Consider the following 16,522-nt stretch of genomic DNA (forward strand, 5'->3'; position numbering starts at 1 on the left):
ATGGTGTATCGACTAGTAATAGACCGACATGCTTTTTTCAGGGCCAATACCGATACCAATTATTAGTCATGGAGGCCGATAACCAATATGTGAAGCCGATATCCATTGGTTGAAAAAGGTGGTAAATGGTGTCAAAACTTTGAAAAAATTAAAAACTCCAAATTTACAACATGATTTACATGTTAAAGCTTTTTTAGATCTTAGAAAATAGAAAATGTAATTTCAAAAGTCTGACAAAAAGTGCACAGAGCTCCCAGGATCAGTTGCATGTTTTATAGTTCAATGAAAACAAACATCTCTTTAGAGTTTACTACAGAAAATAATTTTCTATTAGTTGTGAGTTGTAGTAGACTGACGTTTATTAAAATTTCAGCAAAGTCGGTTGTAGTGCGTGTGACTCAAGGTGAAAAAGCAAACAGACAGCTTACTGCTGATTGGCTGCTACCCACTGCACATGGAAACAATAATTTACAGTACAAAACAACTGTATTTATATCACGCATTTCACAACAGCTGGAGCTGTAATGATCAGATGGTGATGTGAGCTGGCCAATCTGTTTCTGCAGGCAGCGCGACAAGCTCAACAGAGAGAGTGAAGTGCGCTGCACCGAGGCAAAAGGGCGATGCCGATTATCGGCAAAATTCCAAATATCGGCCCCGATAATTGGCCTGGGTGATAATCAGTCTATCACTGGTACCGACAAGCGGAGAAATTTGAGAATGCAGGAGAGTATGGCCATATGGAGGAGAATGAAAGATATGGCGGAGCCGGGTGTTGGCTAGAGCTCTCCAATCTCGTTGTACACTGAGAGAGGGCGTTCTGATTCTGAGTCTGATTCTGAGATTTACACATCAGGAAGTATTTTAAACTAATTGTCACTTTAGGAGCTTAAGCTCAGGGAATGTCGTTGATATTTGTCAACTGTGGGGAAGTTAAGTCCTCTGAAACTTTTTTTTCTGTAAGGGCTATGTAAATTAAATTAACTGACTGACTGAGGATATTTAAGAACTATTTCATATCTTTTATCTGCAGGATCTGTACCCAGTGGTGATCGGTGGAGTGCCCGAAACTCAGCAATTGTTGAAGCAGAGGTTTGACCACATCTTCTACACTGGAAGTAGTGCGGTAGGCAAATTGGTGATGGAGGCTGCAGCACAGCATATCACTCCGGTGACTCTGGAGTTGGGAGGGAAGAGTCCTTGCTACATCGACAAGAATTGTGACATCAGAGTTGCCTGCCGGTAAAATTCTCGTGAATGACAGCAGTCAAAGTAACGTGTTTGGTTCTTGAAGACAGCACAAATCTGGAACACGGATGACATATTTTTATTGTAACCTTTCATTAATAATATAAATGTTACCAAATTTAGCCGCAATGTGTTTTGTTAATGGCAGAAACGCGAAAGTAAAAATTGACCTAATTAACCCTCCGTCTGGAGCGCGGCCTGGAGTTGGGAGCGGCAAGTAGTCGGGCCTGCACCCATGGGGCCCGACCGGGATCAGATCAAAAAGGCAACGTGAGTCCCCCTCACCATGGGCTCGAGGGGTCGGGTGCCCTGTGAGCCGGGTGGCAACAAGATGCACGGACCTTGGCACTCAGATCCCCGGTCCAGAAACTAGCTCTTGGTACATGGAATGTCACCTCTCTGGCAGTGAAGAGGCTGGAGATGGTATGTGAGGGAGAGAAGTTCCGACTAGATAGAGTTGAGCTCACCTCCACACACAGTTTGGGTTCTTGTACCAGTCCCCATTAGAGGATTTGGACACTCTTCCACTCTGGAGCTGCCCAATGTGAGATGCGCCGAGGAGGTGTGGGCACACTTATTGTCCCCCGGCTTGACTCCTGTACTTTGTGGTTCAACCGAGTGGTTAGCCTCCCTCCGCCTTCGAGACTGGTCCTGACTGTTGTTTGTGCTTTTGCACCAAACAGCAGTTCAGAGTACCCAGCATTTATGGAGTCCTTGGAGGATGTGCAAGAGAGAGCTGCCCCCAAGGGACTCCCTCGTTCTGCTGGGGAACTTCAAAGCTCATGTTGGCAATGACCGTGAGACCTGTAAGGAGGAACGGTCAGAACCCGAGTGGTGTTCCGTTTATTGACTTCTGTGTTTATAATGGATTGTCCATAAAGAACACCATGTTCAAACCCAAGGATGTCCATATATGCACTTGGCACCAGGACACCCTAGATTTCGGACACACAGGTGGAAAGATGGGAATAAGCTGTCAACTGATCACTCCCTGGCAGTGTGTTGTCTCTGATGGTGGGGGAAAATGCCCGTCTGACCCGGCAGACCCAAATGTATTGTTAGGGTTTACTGCGAACATCTGTCAGAAAGAGTTTCAACTCCCACTTCTGGCAGGGAAACACTACACTGTTGCTAACCTCAACCCGGTACGTTCTGAGTCAAAGGAGAGAATACTTCGTAGACCTCCTCAATTCCACCGACACGCCTTCCATTGAGGCAGCAGATCTTGAAGACTCCTAGGTGCACTCGCCTATCTCAGGGGTTAAAAAGCTCCTCTGTGGCAAAGCCACGGGCGTGGATGAGAACCGCCCGGAGTTCCTGAAGGCGCTGGGTGTTGAGGGGCTGTCATGGTTGACACGCCACTGCAACATTACGTGGACATCTGGGACAGTGCCTCTGGATTGGCATACAGTGGTGGTGGTCCCCCTCTTAAAGAAGGGGGACAGGAGTGTGTGTTCCAATTACAGAGGAATCACACTCCTCTGCCTCAGGTCTATTTAGGGGTGCTGGAGAGGAGGGTCCATCGGGAGATCGAATCTCCAATTTTAAAAGGAGCAGTGCAGTTTTACAGTGGTCCAGCTCTGCACTCTTAGCAGGGGACGAGAGCATTCCCCAAGTGGAGGAGTTCAAGAATCTTGGGGTCTTTTTCACGAGTGAGGGGAGGATGGAGCGTGAGATCGACAGGCAGATCAGTGCAGCGTCAGCTGTGATGGGGATGTGTATGGGTCTGTCGTGGTGAAGAAGGAGCAAAGCCGAAAGGCGAAGCTTTCGGTTTACCAGTCGATCTATGTGTCTACACTCACCTATGGTCACGAGTTGTGGGTCGTGCCCGAAAGAACAAGATCTCGGATACAAGCGGCCGAGATGAATTATCTCCGATGGGTGTCCTGCCTTTCCCTTAGTGATAGGGCAACCCGAGAGAGACTCAGAGTCGAGCCGCTGCTCCTCCACCTTGCGAGGAGCCAGATGAAGTGGCTCGGGCATCTGATTAGGATGCCCCCTGGATGCCTCCCTGGTAAGGTGTTCTGGGCATGTCCCACTGGCAAGAGGCTCTGAGAACCGCCCTGGACACGCTGGAGAGACTCCCGGCCTGAGAGTGCCTGGGGATCCCTCCGGAAGAGCTAGATGATGTGGCTGGGAGAAGATGTCTGGGCTTCTCTGTTGAAGCTGCTGCCTCTGCGACCCAATCCTCGATAAGCGGCAGATAATTCAAATTAAGTAGTCCCTAACTATTACAACATTGGTTGGAAGACACCCAGTGTACCCTCTTTTCAAAATGGGGCGTCACCTCCCTGTTTTTTTTTTTATCCTCAGACATAGTCACATCTTCAACAGCTTTTGTGAACTCTGGTTAGATCGCTCCTCCCTCAAATCCCTATGATTGATATGAGGAGAGTTTTATTTTTATGATATGAAGGAGTAGAGCAATGTTTCTCTGGTTTATACCCTTGCACATTATATCAAGTAAGGAACTATAATTTCCACATTTCATGGGTTTAAATTGCACACCGACTGTGTAAAACTAATAATCTGCACTTTTCTCACATTCTATTTGTGAATGAGTAGAAAAATAGTCATAAACTTACTCTTTATAATCTGTTAATAAGGGCAGGTATTTGTTGTTTCTGTTTAGACGTATAACATGGGGAAAATTTGTCAACTGTGGACAGACATGTATTGCTCCAGACTACATACTGTGTGAACCTTGTGTCCAAGGCCGTGTGGTGGAATGCATCCGACAAACTCTTTTGGTAATGTACAACGTTTTGATAGGTCTGACCACCCTTAATTTGTGAATGAATTAAATCGCAGTTCATGGAAAATTTATTTCAGGAATTTTATGGCCCTGACCCCAAATCATCACCAGACTATGGCCGCATCATTAACCAAACTCACTTCAATAGACTTGTGGGTCTGCTGGAGGGGTATGCACCAGTACTAGGTGGACAATGTGATGCCGCTCAGCACTATATTGGTAGGTGCGCTTTTCATATGAAGCACATCGCTATGTATGGTTCTAGTTTGTGTTTCTGAATGATTGCTCAAACAGCCCCAACCATATTGAAGGATGTGCCCCCTCACTCGAAGTTAATGCAGGAAGAAATATTTGGTCCTCTGTTGCCCATAGTGACTGTGAGTGGCTTGGATGAAGCCATTAATTTCATCAATGAGAGAGAAAAACCTTTGGCCCTCTACATATTCTCCTCTGACGAGAAGGTAAGAACGCTGGGGGAAACATACTACTACTGATATCATCACTCACCAGCCTGCCAAATCTGTGAACCGTAGAGGGTTAAAACTTAAAACAGGATTTCCTTATGTGGGAAACGACTATGGTACATGAACGTGCATGTATGTTAACAAAATACATGTGTAACAACGCAAGCAATATAATGCAAAAATTATATTGTCCCAAAAATGGTTTGCTGGTTTGCTCAACGAATTCATCTACTGCAGTGCAATCTTTAGTGACAACGAAATCACAGTCCACATTGAGAAGATCCTGGTTTGTCAGGTCATGTATGATCTGACGAAGTGGAATGAGATCAGTGTCATCAAAATCTTCCCCCTCAGCATTGTCAGTGATGGCATTTTTGCGTGAAAATCCATATTTGGAGAAGCATTTACCAATGGTGGAAGATTCTAATTTCATCCAACAAGTTCAGTCCACTGAATGGCATCCTTCACTGTGATTCTTTTTACACGTTCACTTGCTTTGTTACACTCGTCCATGTTCAGCAAAATACTTCTCAACATGCACTTACGATAATGCAGTTTGACATTCAGCATCCATCGGCTGTGAGTTCTCACTCACAGTTTGGTGGGAAAAACATTCTCTTCATATTTGGTAAGGATTTTAGGGTGTAGACTCCGCAAATATTAATTAACAATAACATCTTTCGGTTTTGGATGACCATTGTTATTTAGCTGATTCAACCACTTCAGAAGGATTTTTGAAGTTATCCAATCTTTGCGGTTGGCTTCATGTGTCACTCTCATTTATTCTTTTAAGTCTTATGTAAAGCACCGTGGGATTGCTGATTTTCCAATGACCAATGGACATAACTTTTTACCAGTCATTGAGCTTGCAAGCGTAACGGTATTCGGTCCTTGGCAAGTTTACCATTCTTTGCACAATCACATTTACTCACATACGAACGGGATGAAAGATAATCCAGTCTCGTCACTGTTATAAATATAATTTGCTAAATATCATTGAATAAGACCTGGTAGCTTTTTTTTCCACTCACTCACTGTCTCTAACTTTAGCTCCCATCATTCACCACACAAGACGGCACTGAGTCCTCCATGCCCATAGATAGCGCTATTGAGCTATCCTTCTCTCTAATTAACGATTCAGGCAACCATGAGTTCATCCAGGGGGAATGGGAACTGTTCCAGATTTGCTCCAAGAAATGTTCTGAATTGAGATAGAAAGAGAAATTAGTGTTAACTGTGCACTTTACAACTGATTTCAAGAAATCATTAAAAAAATCAGTTTTCGTTATCCCACAACCAGACCAGTGCTGGGGCACATGCGGCCACCCCAGGAATCAAACCAAAGTACTTTCATCAAAATCTGATGTGGCATTTCAACATAAAAGGCCCAAGAAATCAGAACTTTTCACCTTGACACCGGATTTAGAAAAAACATTAAATATTTTATCCCTCAACCATACCTGTGCTGGGGCACACTATGCCACCCCAGGTATTCAACCAGAGTACTTTAATTAAAATATGGTTTGGCATTTTAAAATAAAAGTCAGAAGAAATCTGAAATTTCCACCTCTACCCTCGATTTCACAAAATGATTAAAAATGCAGTTTTCGTTATCCTGCAACCAGACCAGGGCTGAAGCACACGAGGCCACCCCAGGTATCCAACCAGAGTACTTTCATTAAAAGCTGATGTGGCATTTCAAAATAAAAGGCTGAAGAAATCAGAATGTTTTACTGTTACACATCTTTCAAAAAGAAATCATTCAAAATTAAGATGTCATTATTGAGCAACCAGACTTGTGCTAGGCCAACCAAAGCACTTTCATTAAAATTTAATGTGGCATTTAAAAAAAAAAAAGGTAGAAGAAATCTCAACCTTCCACCGCCATGCCTGATTTAAAAAAATCATTAGATTTTGATTTTGTCATCTCACAATCAAACCTGTGCTGGGGCTGTTAGGTTTTTCCAGAAGTTATGGAAAAGATCCGGATTCTTAAAACGCAGACAGAGAAAATCAATTTTCACTGAAATATTTATTTTACAAAAAAAAATATAATCAGGCACAAGACCGACAAAGTACAACAAATAACGCTGATGGAGAAAAAAACAGGAAAATAACGATTTGAAGAAAAAACACTTGCAACAGGCAAGGAGCAAAAATGGAACGGAAATCGCTTGCCTCGGAAGGACAAGGAAAACCAATTCACATGATTAGCACCAGCAAGTTAAACAACTACAAACAAAGGAATAACTTACAGCAAGAACAAAGATCATGAACTCCGGGAAGAAATAACGAAACGTCCAGCAATTCGAAACTCGGCAACATGAACGTGAGCAAGTGGAATTATCTGACTCAGAGTAGTCGGCATGGTGTCCTTAAATAGTCAGTGGATAATGAGCTGGATGAATAACAGGTGCGTGGCTGGAGTGTGCGTCTCTCCAGCCAGTGATGACAAGCCCCGGAACGGAGCGCTGGAGGGAAACGCCCCTACTCCAGCTGGACAAAACAAAACTGAAACATGACATGGACAAAACAAAACAGAAACATGACAGTAGCCCCCCTTACGGATGCTTCCTGCCGGACAACCCGGCTTGGAAAGGTGAACAGAATGAAAATCCCGCAGAAGGGATGGACACAAGATCCAGGAGTGGTGGACTCACTGACGGCCCTCTGGAACATAGCCTTCCCAGTCGACCAGGTACTGGACCCCCCTGCCCCTATGCCGAGAGTCCAAAATTTCCCGCACCGTGTACACTCGACCACTGTCAATGATCCTCGGAGAAGTAGGTGGAGTGGAAGGAGGAGCCAGAGAATCCGACACCACAAGCTTGACCAGGGACACATGCAACACTTAATGGTGGGAGGCAATCAGCCTGACTGACACCCGTATGACGACCGCCTCCACCTCAAACGGATACACGAACCGAGGACCCAGTTTGCGGGACATTCCTGCCTATCCGCTGATTGCGCTCGGCCGTGCGAGACAGAGCTGCCCTGGCCTCTCTCCGGACACGATGAAACCGCCAAAGATGGTGCTGAATGGACGGAACCTCCACCAACCCCTCCTGAGATGGAAATAGCGGCGACTGGTTGCCATAGGCGGACATGAAGGATAGCGCCCCGTGGCAGATGAGACCAAAGTGTTATGCACATACTCCACCCAGGACAGGTGATCGGCCCACGATGATGGACGATGGAGGCAAACACAGCGCAGGGCAACTCCCAGGTCTTGGTTCAAACTTTTCCACTGACCATTTGATTGAGGGTGGTATCCTAATGACAGGCTCGACGTGGCTCCCAGGGACCGGCAGAAGCGCTTCCACATCCGGGATTCAAACTGCGGACCTCAGTCGGACACTAAGTCAGACTGAATTCCCTGAAGCCTGAAAACATGAAGCACGAGCAGGTTGGCCGTCTCCAGCGCTGATGGGAGCTTAGGCAAGGCGACATTGTGAGCAGACTTGGAGAAGCGGTCTACAATGGTGAGTGTGACAGAGTTGCCACGAGAGACAGGCAGACCAGTGACAAAGTCGAGGGCTATGTGTGACCAAGGTTGTGGGGGTATCGGTAATGGATGCAGCAATCCCGCCGGAGGCTGATAAGATGCCTTACCCGAGGTGCAGGCGGGGCAGGCCTTGACAAAGGCCATGACGTAATTTCCCAACTCCGGCCACCAAAAATGTTGGGAAATGAGCCAGAGTGTACGGCGGACCCTGGGATGCCATGTCACCTTCGAGGAGTGGCCCCACTGTAATACCTCAGAGCAAAACTGGGCAGGCACAAACAGCCGCCCCACTGGGCACCCGGGTGGAATCTCAGCATCGTCCTGCGCACCCTGGATCCTTTGCTTAATCTGCCTTTGTAACACTCCCACTAGACAATGGTCCGGCGCAATATTGTCAGGTCCCGCCCTCTCCTCCACCGGGTCATGGATGTGTGACAGGGCATCCGGCTTAATGTTCTTTGAACCAGGGCAATATATTTGGGTGTAGTTGTTTCTGCTCAGCAGAAGGGACCTACGTGCTTGGCGGGGGTTAATTCGTTTGACAGTACGGAGTTGTGAAAGATTTTTATAATCAGTGTCCACAGTGAACGGTTCTTGGGTGCCTTCCAACCAGTGTCTCCATTCTTGGAAGGAGAACCACCGCCAATAATTCCCGATTACCCACGTTGTAGTTCGCTTCTGCCGGACTGAGCCGACGAGAAAAGAAGGCGCAAGGGTGGAGTCTCCGGTCGACTGTAGAACCTTGTGACAACACCGCCCCCACTCCGGAATCTGAGCGGCCACTTCTACAACGAAAAGCGAATCAAGGTTAGGATGACGCAACCCAGGCGTGTTCGGGAAGGCTCTTTTAAGGTCGCGGAAAGTGGTTTCGGCACTCTGATTCCACATAAAGTAGGAGTCTTGACAGAGGTAAGACGAGTGAGGGGTAATGCTTGGCGGCTGTACTTCCAAATAAATCAGTGCTAAAAGTTAGCAAACGCTGCAGCTGTTTGCGATTAGTAGGTGTTGGCCACTCTACCACGGCATGGTTCTTGGCCGGATCGGCCTTAATTTGCCCTTTCTCGACTAGTAACCCTTGGAACTGAACCAAATCTATGTGGAACTCACACTTCTCTGCTTTGACGTACAATTTATTTTCCAGTAAGCGTTGTAAGACAGCCCAGAAGTGTAAATAGTCCGTGGATAATGAGCGCGATGAGTAACAGGTGCTGGAGGGTGCGTCTCTCCAGCCAGTGATGACACACCCCGGAACGAAGCGCTGGAGGGAAATGCTCCTACTCCAGCTGGACAAAACAAAACAGAAACATGACATGGACAAAACAAAAAAGAAACATGACAGGGGCACACTAGGCCACCACAGCTGTCCAACCAAAGTACTTCCATTAAAATTTATGTGGCATTTCAAAATAAAAGGTCGAAGAAATCTGAAATTTCCACCAATACAGCTGATTTAAAAAAAAAATCTTTAAAAAAATTAATTTTCATATTTGTCCAGTATGCTTGAGTAAATACTGCTAGATCGATTGCTCCGACCAAATTTAACTTTTAAGTGCCTGCTAATTGATGCAACTCCACTCATTCGTGGTTGGAGTTGCTAGGAATACACCACAAGAATGACGTTAAGCCAAAAGTCAACCAGAAGAGTCCCTAAATGGGAAAAAGTGACGATACAAAGATGACTCAGAAGCAGCTAACGCTGGAAGCCAGCTTGGCTCAGTCGGACGACAGTAGCAGAATGCTAATGCTAGAGGAGCTGCATAAGTTTCGAGAAGAATCTGGAAGTGCACAAAGGGACGTTATAGATTCGGAAAAATTAAGAGGAGAATTGAGATACAGGAAAAGAGCCTGACCTCAACAGAAAACCGAGTGAGGAGCGTAGAAGACCGGAGAGTACGTCATGAAATAGCGATAGTATACTTGCTGAGGAGAGGCCATCGTAACTGCGAAACAAGACGAGCTGGAAAATAGAATGGCAGAAAGAACATCAGACTGTATGGTCTTGAGGAGGGCTCAGAAGGAAGAGAGATGATCGCGTTCATCACTGACTTTTTCAAAACGGCTCTTGTGCTGCCTGAAGACTTAAATATTTGGATCAAAAGGGCTCACAGAGCATTGGCAGCAAAGCCGCGAACAGCAGCAACAGCACCACCACGATCCGTAATAATTCATTTTTTGGACTTCAGCGTGGAACAAGTGGTGCTACAGCAGGCATGGAAGCAGTGGGATGTGGAGCTTCGGGGGAAGAAAGTTTTTTTTGACCAAGATTATTCTCCGGAGGTGCAAAGAAAAAGGAACCAAGGATGCAATGTCATCAAGAAGCTAAAGGAGCATAACATCAGAGCCCAATCATCATACCCAGCTCAACTTAATCAAATTTTATTTATATAGCACTTTTCATACATAAAATGTAGCTCAAAATGCTGTACAATAAAAACATCCAAATTACAACAAAAAACTAAAACCCATTCCACCCACCCAACATTAACACAAGACACATCCACATACACGCCTGAACTCGCATACACACAGAACACTCGCATTCACACAACTTAATAAACCATCTTCGTAGAAAAACAGAAAGACATGGCAAGGCACAGAGAAACCATATGAAAAAATGTACCCAGGGTAGGCCCAGACTGACCGGGGTAGACCCTACACATAGTGCAGAGGGCCACGGTCCGCCGGGCCTAAGGAGCCTCCGGGATGAAGCCCCCTGTGAGAAGGCCAGCCACACCTCCCAGCGCGGAGGCCCCCCTTGAGGAAACACTGGAGCTAAAATATATAAAAGAAAATGATAATGCTAAAAGAAAAAGAAGCTAAAAATTAAAAGACAATAATATAAAAAGACGAAGCTAAAATATATAAGAAAAATTATGATACTAAAAGAAAAGAAGGTCAGATAAATAAGATGGCCCAAGACCGTTAAGACATTTAAAAACTAATAGAAGCACCTTAAAATCAAATCCTGAAACAAACGGGGAGCCAATGCAGCGATTTTAAAACTGGTGTAATATGTGCCCGCCCTCTGGTCCTCGTCAGCACCCATGCGGCTGAATTCTGAAGTAGTTGTAGACTGGAAATACCCTTTTTGGGAAGACCAGAGAGCAGGGCATTACAATAATCTAGGCGGCAGGAAATAAAAGCATGCATCAGCACCTCCGTGTTAGCCTGAGAGAGAAACGGGCGGACTTTGGCTATATTCTTAAGGTGATAAAAACCAATCTTGGTTACATTTTTAATATGAGGAATAAAACTGAGCTCAGAGTCAAAAATGACGCCCAGGTTCTTCACAAATTGTGATGATTTATAATCTTGTAGTTTTGGTAGAAGTTTTTCTCTCTGACCTTCAGGACCAATAACTAAAACCTCTGTTTTGTCCTGATTGAGCTGTAGGAAATTCTCTGCCATCCATGACTTAATATCTAAAATGCAATTTAAAAGGATATCGATAGGCTTTGTGTCATCCGGAGACACGGCAAGCTGTGTGTCGTCAGTGTAGCTGTGGAAGCTGATGGTTCATTCTAAAACCAGATTGAAATTTCTCTAAAACATTATTTGTATTTAAAAAATAATATAACTGTAGAAAAACAATTTTTTTTCTAAAATCTTACTTAAAAACGGTAAGTTGGATACAGGTCTGTAATTATTTAAAACTCTGGGGTCTGAATTGCTCTTCTTCAGAAGGGGCTTCACCACCGCCGTTTTAAACGCAGTGGGGAAGACACCCGTCTGAAGAGAGCAATTAACTATATTTAAAATCTGTTCCTCAAAAAATCCATAAAAATCTTTTTATGTGGGAATTGGATCTAAAAGGCAGGTTGTTTGATTTACCTGGGAGAAAACGCGACCAAGTGTCCTTGCATCAACCAGGGCAAAACTTTCCAGTGTTTCCTCTGGTAAAAATGAAGTTACATTTTGGTGCGCTAAAAGACTGGATCTTATGTCATCGATTTTACTTCTGAAGTGGTCTGCAAAGTCCTCACAGAGAGCGTCTGTCACTGTCTGTGAGGACTTTTTAAGATCAGAGCTGGTTAAAAGATCGAAGGTGGAGAAGAGATACCTAGGGTTGTTTTTATTAATTGTAATGAGATTTGAGAAGTCAGACATTCTTGCCACTTTGACTGTTTTATTGTAGGATTTGAGTTGTTGACATAATATTTGATAAGGAACTGTAAGGTTGCTCTTTCTCCACCTCCTTTCTGCACTCCTGCATTTTCTTTTTGATTTCTTTGTTAAATAATTTCTCCACGGGGGTATTGTCTTGATTTTTATGTTTTTTGTTAAAAGTGGAGCAACCGAGTCTAATGTTGATTTTAAAACCCTGTTAAAATTATCAACAATAAAATAACAAGGTGCAGGTAAAATGTCAGCAGGAGTGCTCTTTAAAATCTCAATAAAATTTGCAACCACCTCAGAAGTTAGGTAGCGTTTCCTCACTGTTCTCACCGGGGCTGCTTGTTGATTAAAACTGGCGATGTTAAAATATACACAGTAGTGGTCTGATACAGCCAGGTCAACAACAGAGGACACACCATAGGTTATGACCAGTTCCAGGGTGTGTCCTCTGTTGTGAGTTGGCTGTGCGACAAGCTATTTAAAATCGAAATAGTTTAAAAGTTTAAAAATTCTCTGGACAGTGGGTCAGAGATATTGTCAACGTGCACATTAAAATCGCCAGTTATTAAAATTCTGTTATAAGTGAAATGTAAAATCGATAAGAACTCTGAAAACTCACTAATAAAAGAAGTAGAGTAATGAGGAGGTCTATAAAGTGTGACGCAGAGAATAGAGGGACTGCTAAAAACAAAGGCATGGTGTTCAAAAGATAAATACCTGTTAAAAATAGTTTCCTTTGAAATAAGAGAAGTTTTTATAATTGACGCAGTGCCGCCTACTCTTTTACAGTCTCTGGTCGAAAATAAAAAATTAAAATTTGGTGGGCAAGCCTCGGTTAGAGCAATTGGAGCATCTGTACCTAGCCATGTTTCAGATAAAAGAATTCCTTCAAGGTTGTTGTCTAAAATCAGGTCGTTTATGATAACAGTTTTGTTTAAAAGGGAGCGCACGTTCAGCACAGCCAGGTTAATGTTTGTGCTGGACGTGGGCTCATGGTCGCATGGATTTGAAATGTTAACATGTAAAAGATTGTCACTGTTAAAACCACTGTTTGTGTGTGGGAGGGAAGCGTCTGCGAGTGATGGTTTGAATTGAGAAGATGTCGGATGTGAGTGGCAATGATAGTGGGGGCCTGTTGGGAGTGCTATTGAAAGAAACTAAGATTGGCGTATAGGTGGGTGTAGTGAGGTTGTTATTGCAATGGTTTGTGTTAGAGCTTGGGGTGGAAACACAGGCGGAGTGATTTATCCATAGGAGTCAGCTGGGAGCGTGATTGACAACTGCATAATGAATGTTAGCTGCTAAAATCGAGCTACCCAGGAAGCTCGGGAGAAAACCGTCTGGTTGGTAAAAGGAACGACGGTTCCAAAATAGGTTAAAATTGTCAATAAAAGCAGTGTGTTCAGGCTTAAAAGATGACTGAAGCGCTCGCTGCCGGGGGATCGCGGCGGTAAAGTGCTGCTTATCCAGACCGACAGACCACAAGTTTTTAGCAGGTCGAAGAGGACATTAAAATCGCGCTTGGTTTGCTCCGATTGTCGGCGCACTGTTTCATCCGTCCCCACGTGGACAACGAGCCGGGATACGGATGGTGGAAGAGAGAGAAGAACATCTGGCAGGATGTTAGCTATGTCCGTGACTTTGGCTCCGGGATAACAGCGGGTGATAGTACCAATGTAGCGTGTGTGTTTAATGATGCTGTCGCTAACAATGACGGTGGTTGGTGAGTGCAGAGGATGTGAAGAATGAGTGCCAGGGGAACCGTGACCTCTGTGGAGAGAATCCCGACCTCGTTGCCCCACTCGAGAACGGCTGACCAGGCCATGCGTGGACTTACCCACTCCGGCCAAATTCAGCGTGAGCGGCAGGGAATTTGAAGGAGCACCTGGGACCCCAGCCCCGGCGTCAGATGCTACGGCTGACGTCTCCGACCACAGGGGCGCAGCAGTGGCAGCGGGAGAATCCTCTGCCAGGGCGGAAAAACGATTCTTCATGACCAATGGAGGGCGGGGAGACGGTTCTCTGCTCCTCTGGCTGCGGGATGCCACCTCGACCCAGGTGTTACCATGGAGCGGTGTTGAGCAGGATGGGCCTGGGCAGGTAGCTGGATCCCATCTCACCGTGTCCGTCAGTGGAGCCTCTGTCATACCCACAGCTGTCATGATTTCGCTGGAATGCCTATCCATAATGACGGCGGAGAGTTGTGGGAAACGGGTCGTGAAAGACAAGATGAGGGACTCTTTTCGACTGAGTTCTTCCGTCAGACGATGGACATTATGAACCGGGTCCGGTGACCGGGGCTAGCACGGTAGGCTTGCAGCGGCTAGTCTGAGGCAGGAGTATGCTAGCTGTTTGACAGTTGTTTGACAGTCGGCCGGTTCACCGGTGGAAGCGTGTCCGTTGGTTAAAAATTTAAAACAGTCACTGCAACACAATGTGGCAAGAGCAAGAGTGAAGTTGCAACCAGCTCGAGATAGTCACTCTGCAATCCAGGTGCCACACTGTGTGCCATTGCCCTTAAAGTGGTCCTGGACACCGGGATCAAGGTCTTCCCATCTCTTGTGCAGGCTAAATCTACACTGAGAGCTCTGGGGTGTAACGTGCACCCCCAAGGTTCCATCTGACGAAAACATGGAATTTCCTTCCATTGCTATGTGGATGACAGTCAGATCAATGTCCCGCAGAGCATAAAAGTCGCTTTCTCCTTGAGACCACTTCTGTCCTGTCTAGAGGAAATCAAAATCTGGATGTCACTTAATTTCTTGAATTTCAACAAAAAGATGACAGAAGTTTTGGTGTTTGGTCCCAGTGGCCCTTGGACTTTCAACACTGTTGACCTTGGCACTCTGGCATCTTATCTGAATCCAGTATAACAATCAATGCAGAATGCGTGGGGAATGTGTATCAAAAGCTGCAACATCAAAGGAGGTGAGCACGAGTAACACCAGCTTTGCGCTGGACCACCAAGACTTACGCCGCCTTGACTATCAGTTTAAGACTGCCATTGTTATCTGTTTTGTTTTGCATGTTTTTTGCTGCTTCTCCCCCCTTGATTCCTTAGAGCAGAAAACATTGTTTACCCAGGGATTCCCCAATAAACAAGAGGGCTTGGCGGAGTGTGCCTCAGAGCGAAGTTGGAGCTGTCACTGAGCACACCTCGTGCGTTCTCCTCGCGAGTGAAAAAGATAAACTCTTGTCTTCCTATTTATTGTCTGTGCTCAGCGAATGATTACATGATTAAACCTGACAGAGGCTTTCATGATATTGCAACAGTTTCTGAAATTTTACGCAAAGCTGTGTTCTTGGCAACTCTTATTTGCCCCCCCCTATAAAAATAAAAAAATAAATAAAATTAAAAAAATAATTGCAAGAACTTCAGGCCTGGCAGCGGGATTGATATTTCATGAGGTTATTGTGTGAGTTAAAACAGAAAAATGGTTCGATAACGCCGTTGCAATTTTTAGGGAAGCAGCCCTTCTTTGTTTGAGTCAAAAAGCTCTTGCAAAATTTGGAGCCACATGTAACAGCCCAGGATCTAAAAATAAGTCTAAGAAACTCAAAAGGAAGCAGGCTTTTTTCATTTTCCTTTCCAATTGTTGGCCTTTTATAGGAATTATATTTGATCAAAATTGTTTTTCATCTGAGATACATAATTTAAAAAAAAAAAATAGCTTTTCCAATATGCCAGTATCCCAACGTGCCAGTACCAGGGACGCGAGGGCCTTTAATGGCGCTCGCAGCTCTGGCTTTATTTGATTATTGTTCTTTTCTAATTGTTATTTTTTTTTTCTCTGGTAATGATAAAAAACATGAACTGTCATGATCCGTTGGTGCCATGCTTCATGTTTTTGTCTGCCCAGCTGACGTGGGGGCGTTCACTCCAGCACCTGTTTCCCGCCTTATCGTCACGGCTGGAGAGACGCGCCCACCGGCCACGCACCTGTTATCCATTGACTTCTTGATTGCCACGCTATTTAAACGCGCGATGCTGACGGCTCAGCGTCGGATTATTCCTTGTGCTCATGTTCATGTCCCAAGTGTATATTCTCGCCTTTCTTGTTATGTGCTTCACGCGTTTCTCGACCTTGTTTCCATCCATTGACTAGCCTTGGTCCTTCTCGGTCCCGTTCGCTCGCCAATTGGCCTGACTTACCCTTTCGTGGTAAGATATTTTCATTCGCTTTCTGTTTCTTGCCGTTTGCAAGCACTTTCTGTTTTTCGCGTTTTTTCCCTGGTGTGAGTCTTCCACCAGCACCTTCGGTTGTACTCTCGGCACCGCATTATGCTTTTTGTAGTTCTGTGTTTGTAAATAGTTTTTTCAGCCGGAAAAATAAATTCCTTGCCAACGCATATCGCTTCTCTGAGTCTGCGTTTATAGAGTCCACCCCTGCTTTTCCGGCATCGCCGGAAGGGCAGTCATTACATGAACATACT

At 45.1% G+C, this 16,522-nt stretch overlaps 1 protein-coding gene across 5 annotated transcripts in view; it reads left to right on the top strand.

Moving 5' to 3' along the window:
- LOC148334305 (aldehyde dehydrogenase, dimeric NADP-preferring-like) overlaps nt 1-16,522 on the top strand; it is a 113,423-nt gene that overhangs the window by 82,820 nt on the left and 14,081 nt on the right. For 3 of the 5 annotated variants that reach the window (XM_088300212.1, XM_088300216.1, XM_088300213.1), the window contains exons 5-8: nt 1,034-1,242; nt 3,881-3,998; nt 4,081-4,222; nt 4,298-4,464. In XM_088300212.1, the coding sequence (XP_088156338.1) occupies nt 1,034-1,242; nt 3,881-3,998; nt 4,081-4,222; nt 4,298-4,464 (636 nt within the window). The remainder of the gene's footprint in view (nt 1-1,033; nt 1,243-3,880; nt 3,999-4,080; nt 4,223-4,297; nt 4,465-16,522) is intronic. The other 2 variants (XM_088300215.1, XM_088300214.1) reach the window with 2 other exon arrangements.

This window comes from Idiotropiscis lumnitzeri, chromosome 7 (genome assembly GCF_059441095.1).
Source record: "Idiotropiscis lumnitzeri isolate Australia: NSW breed Sydney's pygmy pipehorse chromosome 7, RoL_Ilum_1.0, whole genome shotgun sequence".
Taxonomy (NCBI): Eukaryota; Metazoa; Chordata; class Actinopteri; order Syngnathiformes; family Syngnathidae; genus Idiotropiscis; species Idiotropiscis lumnitzeri.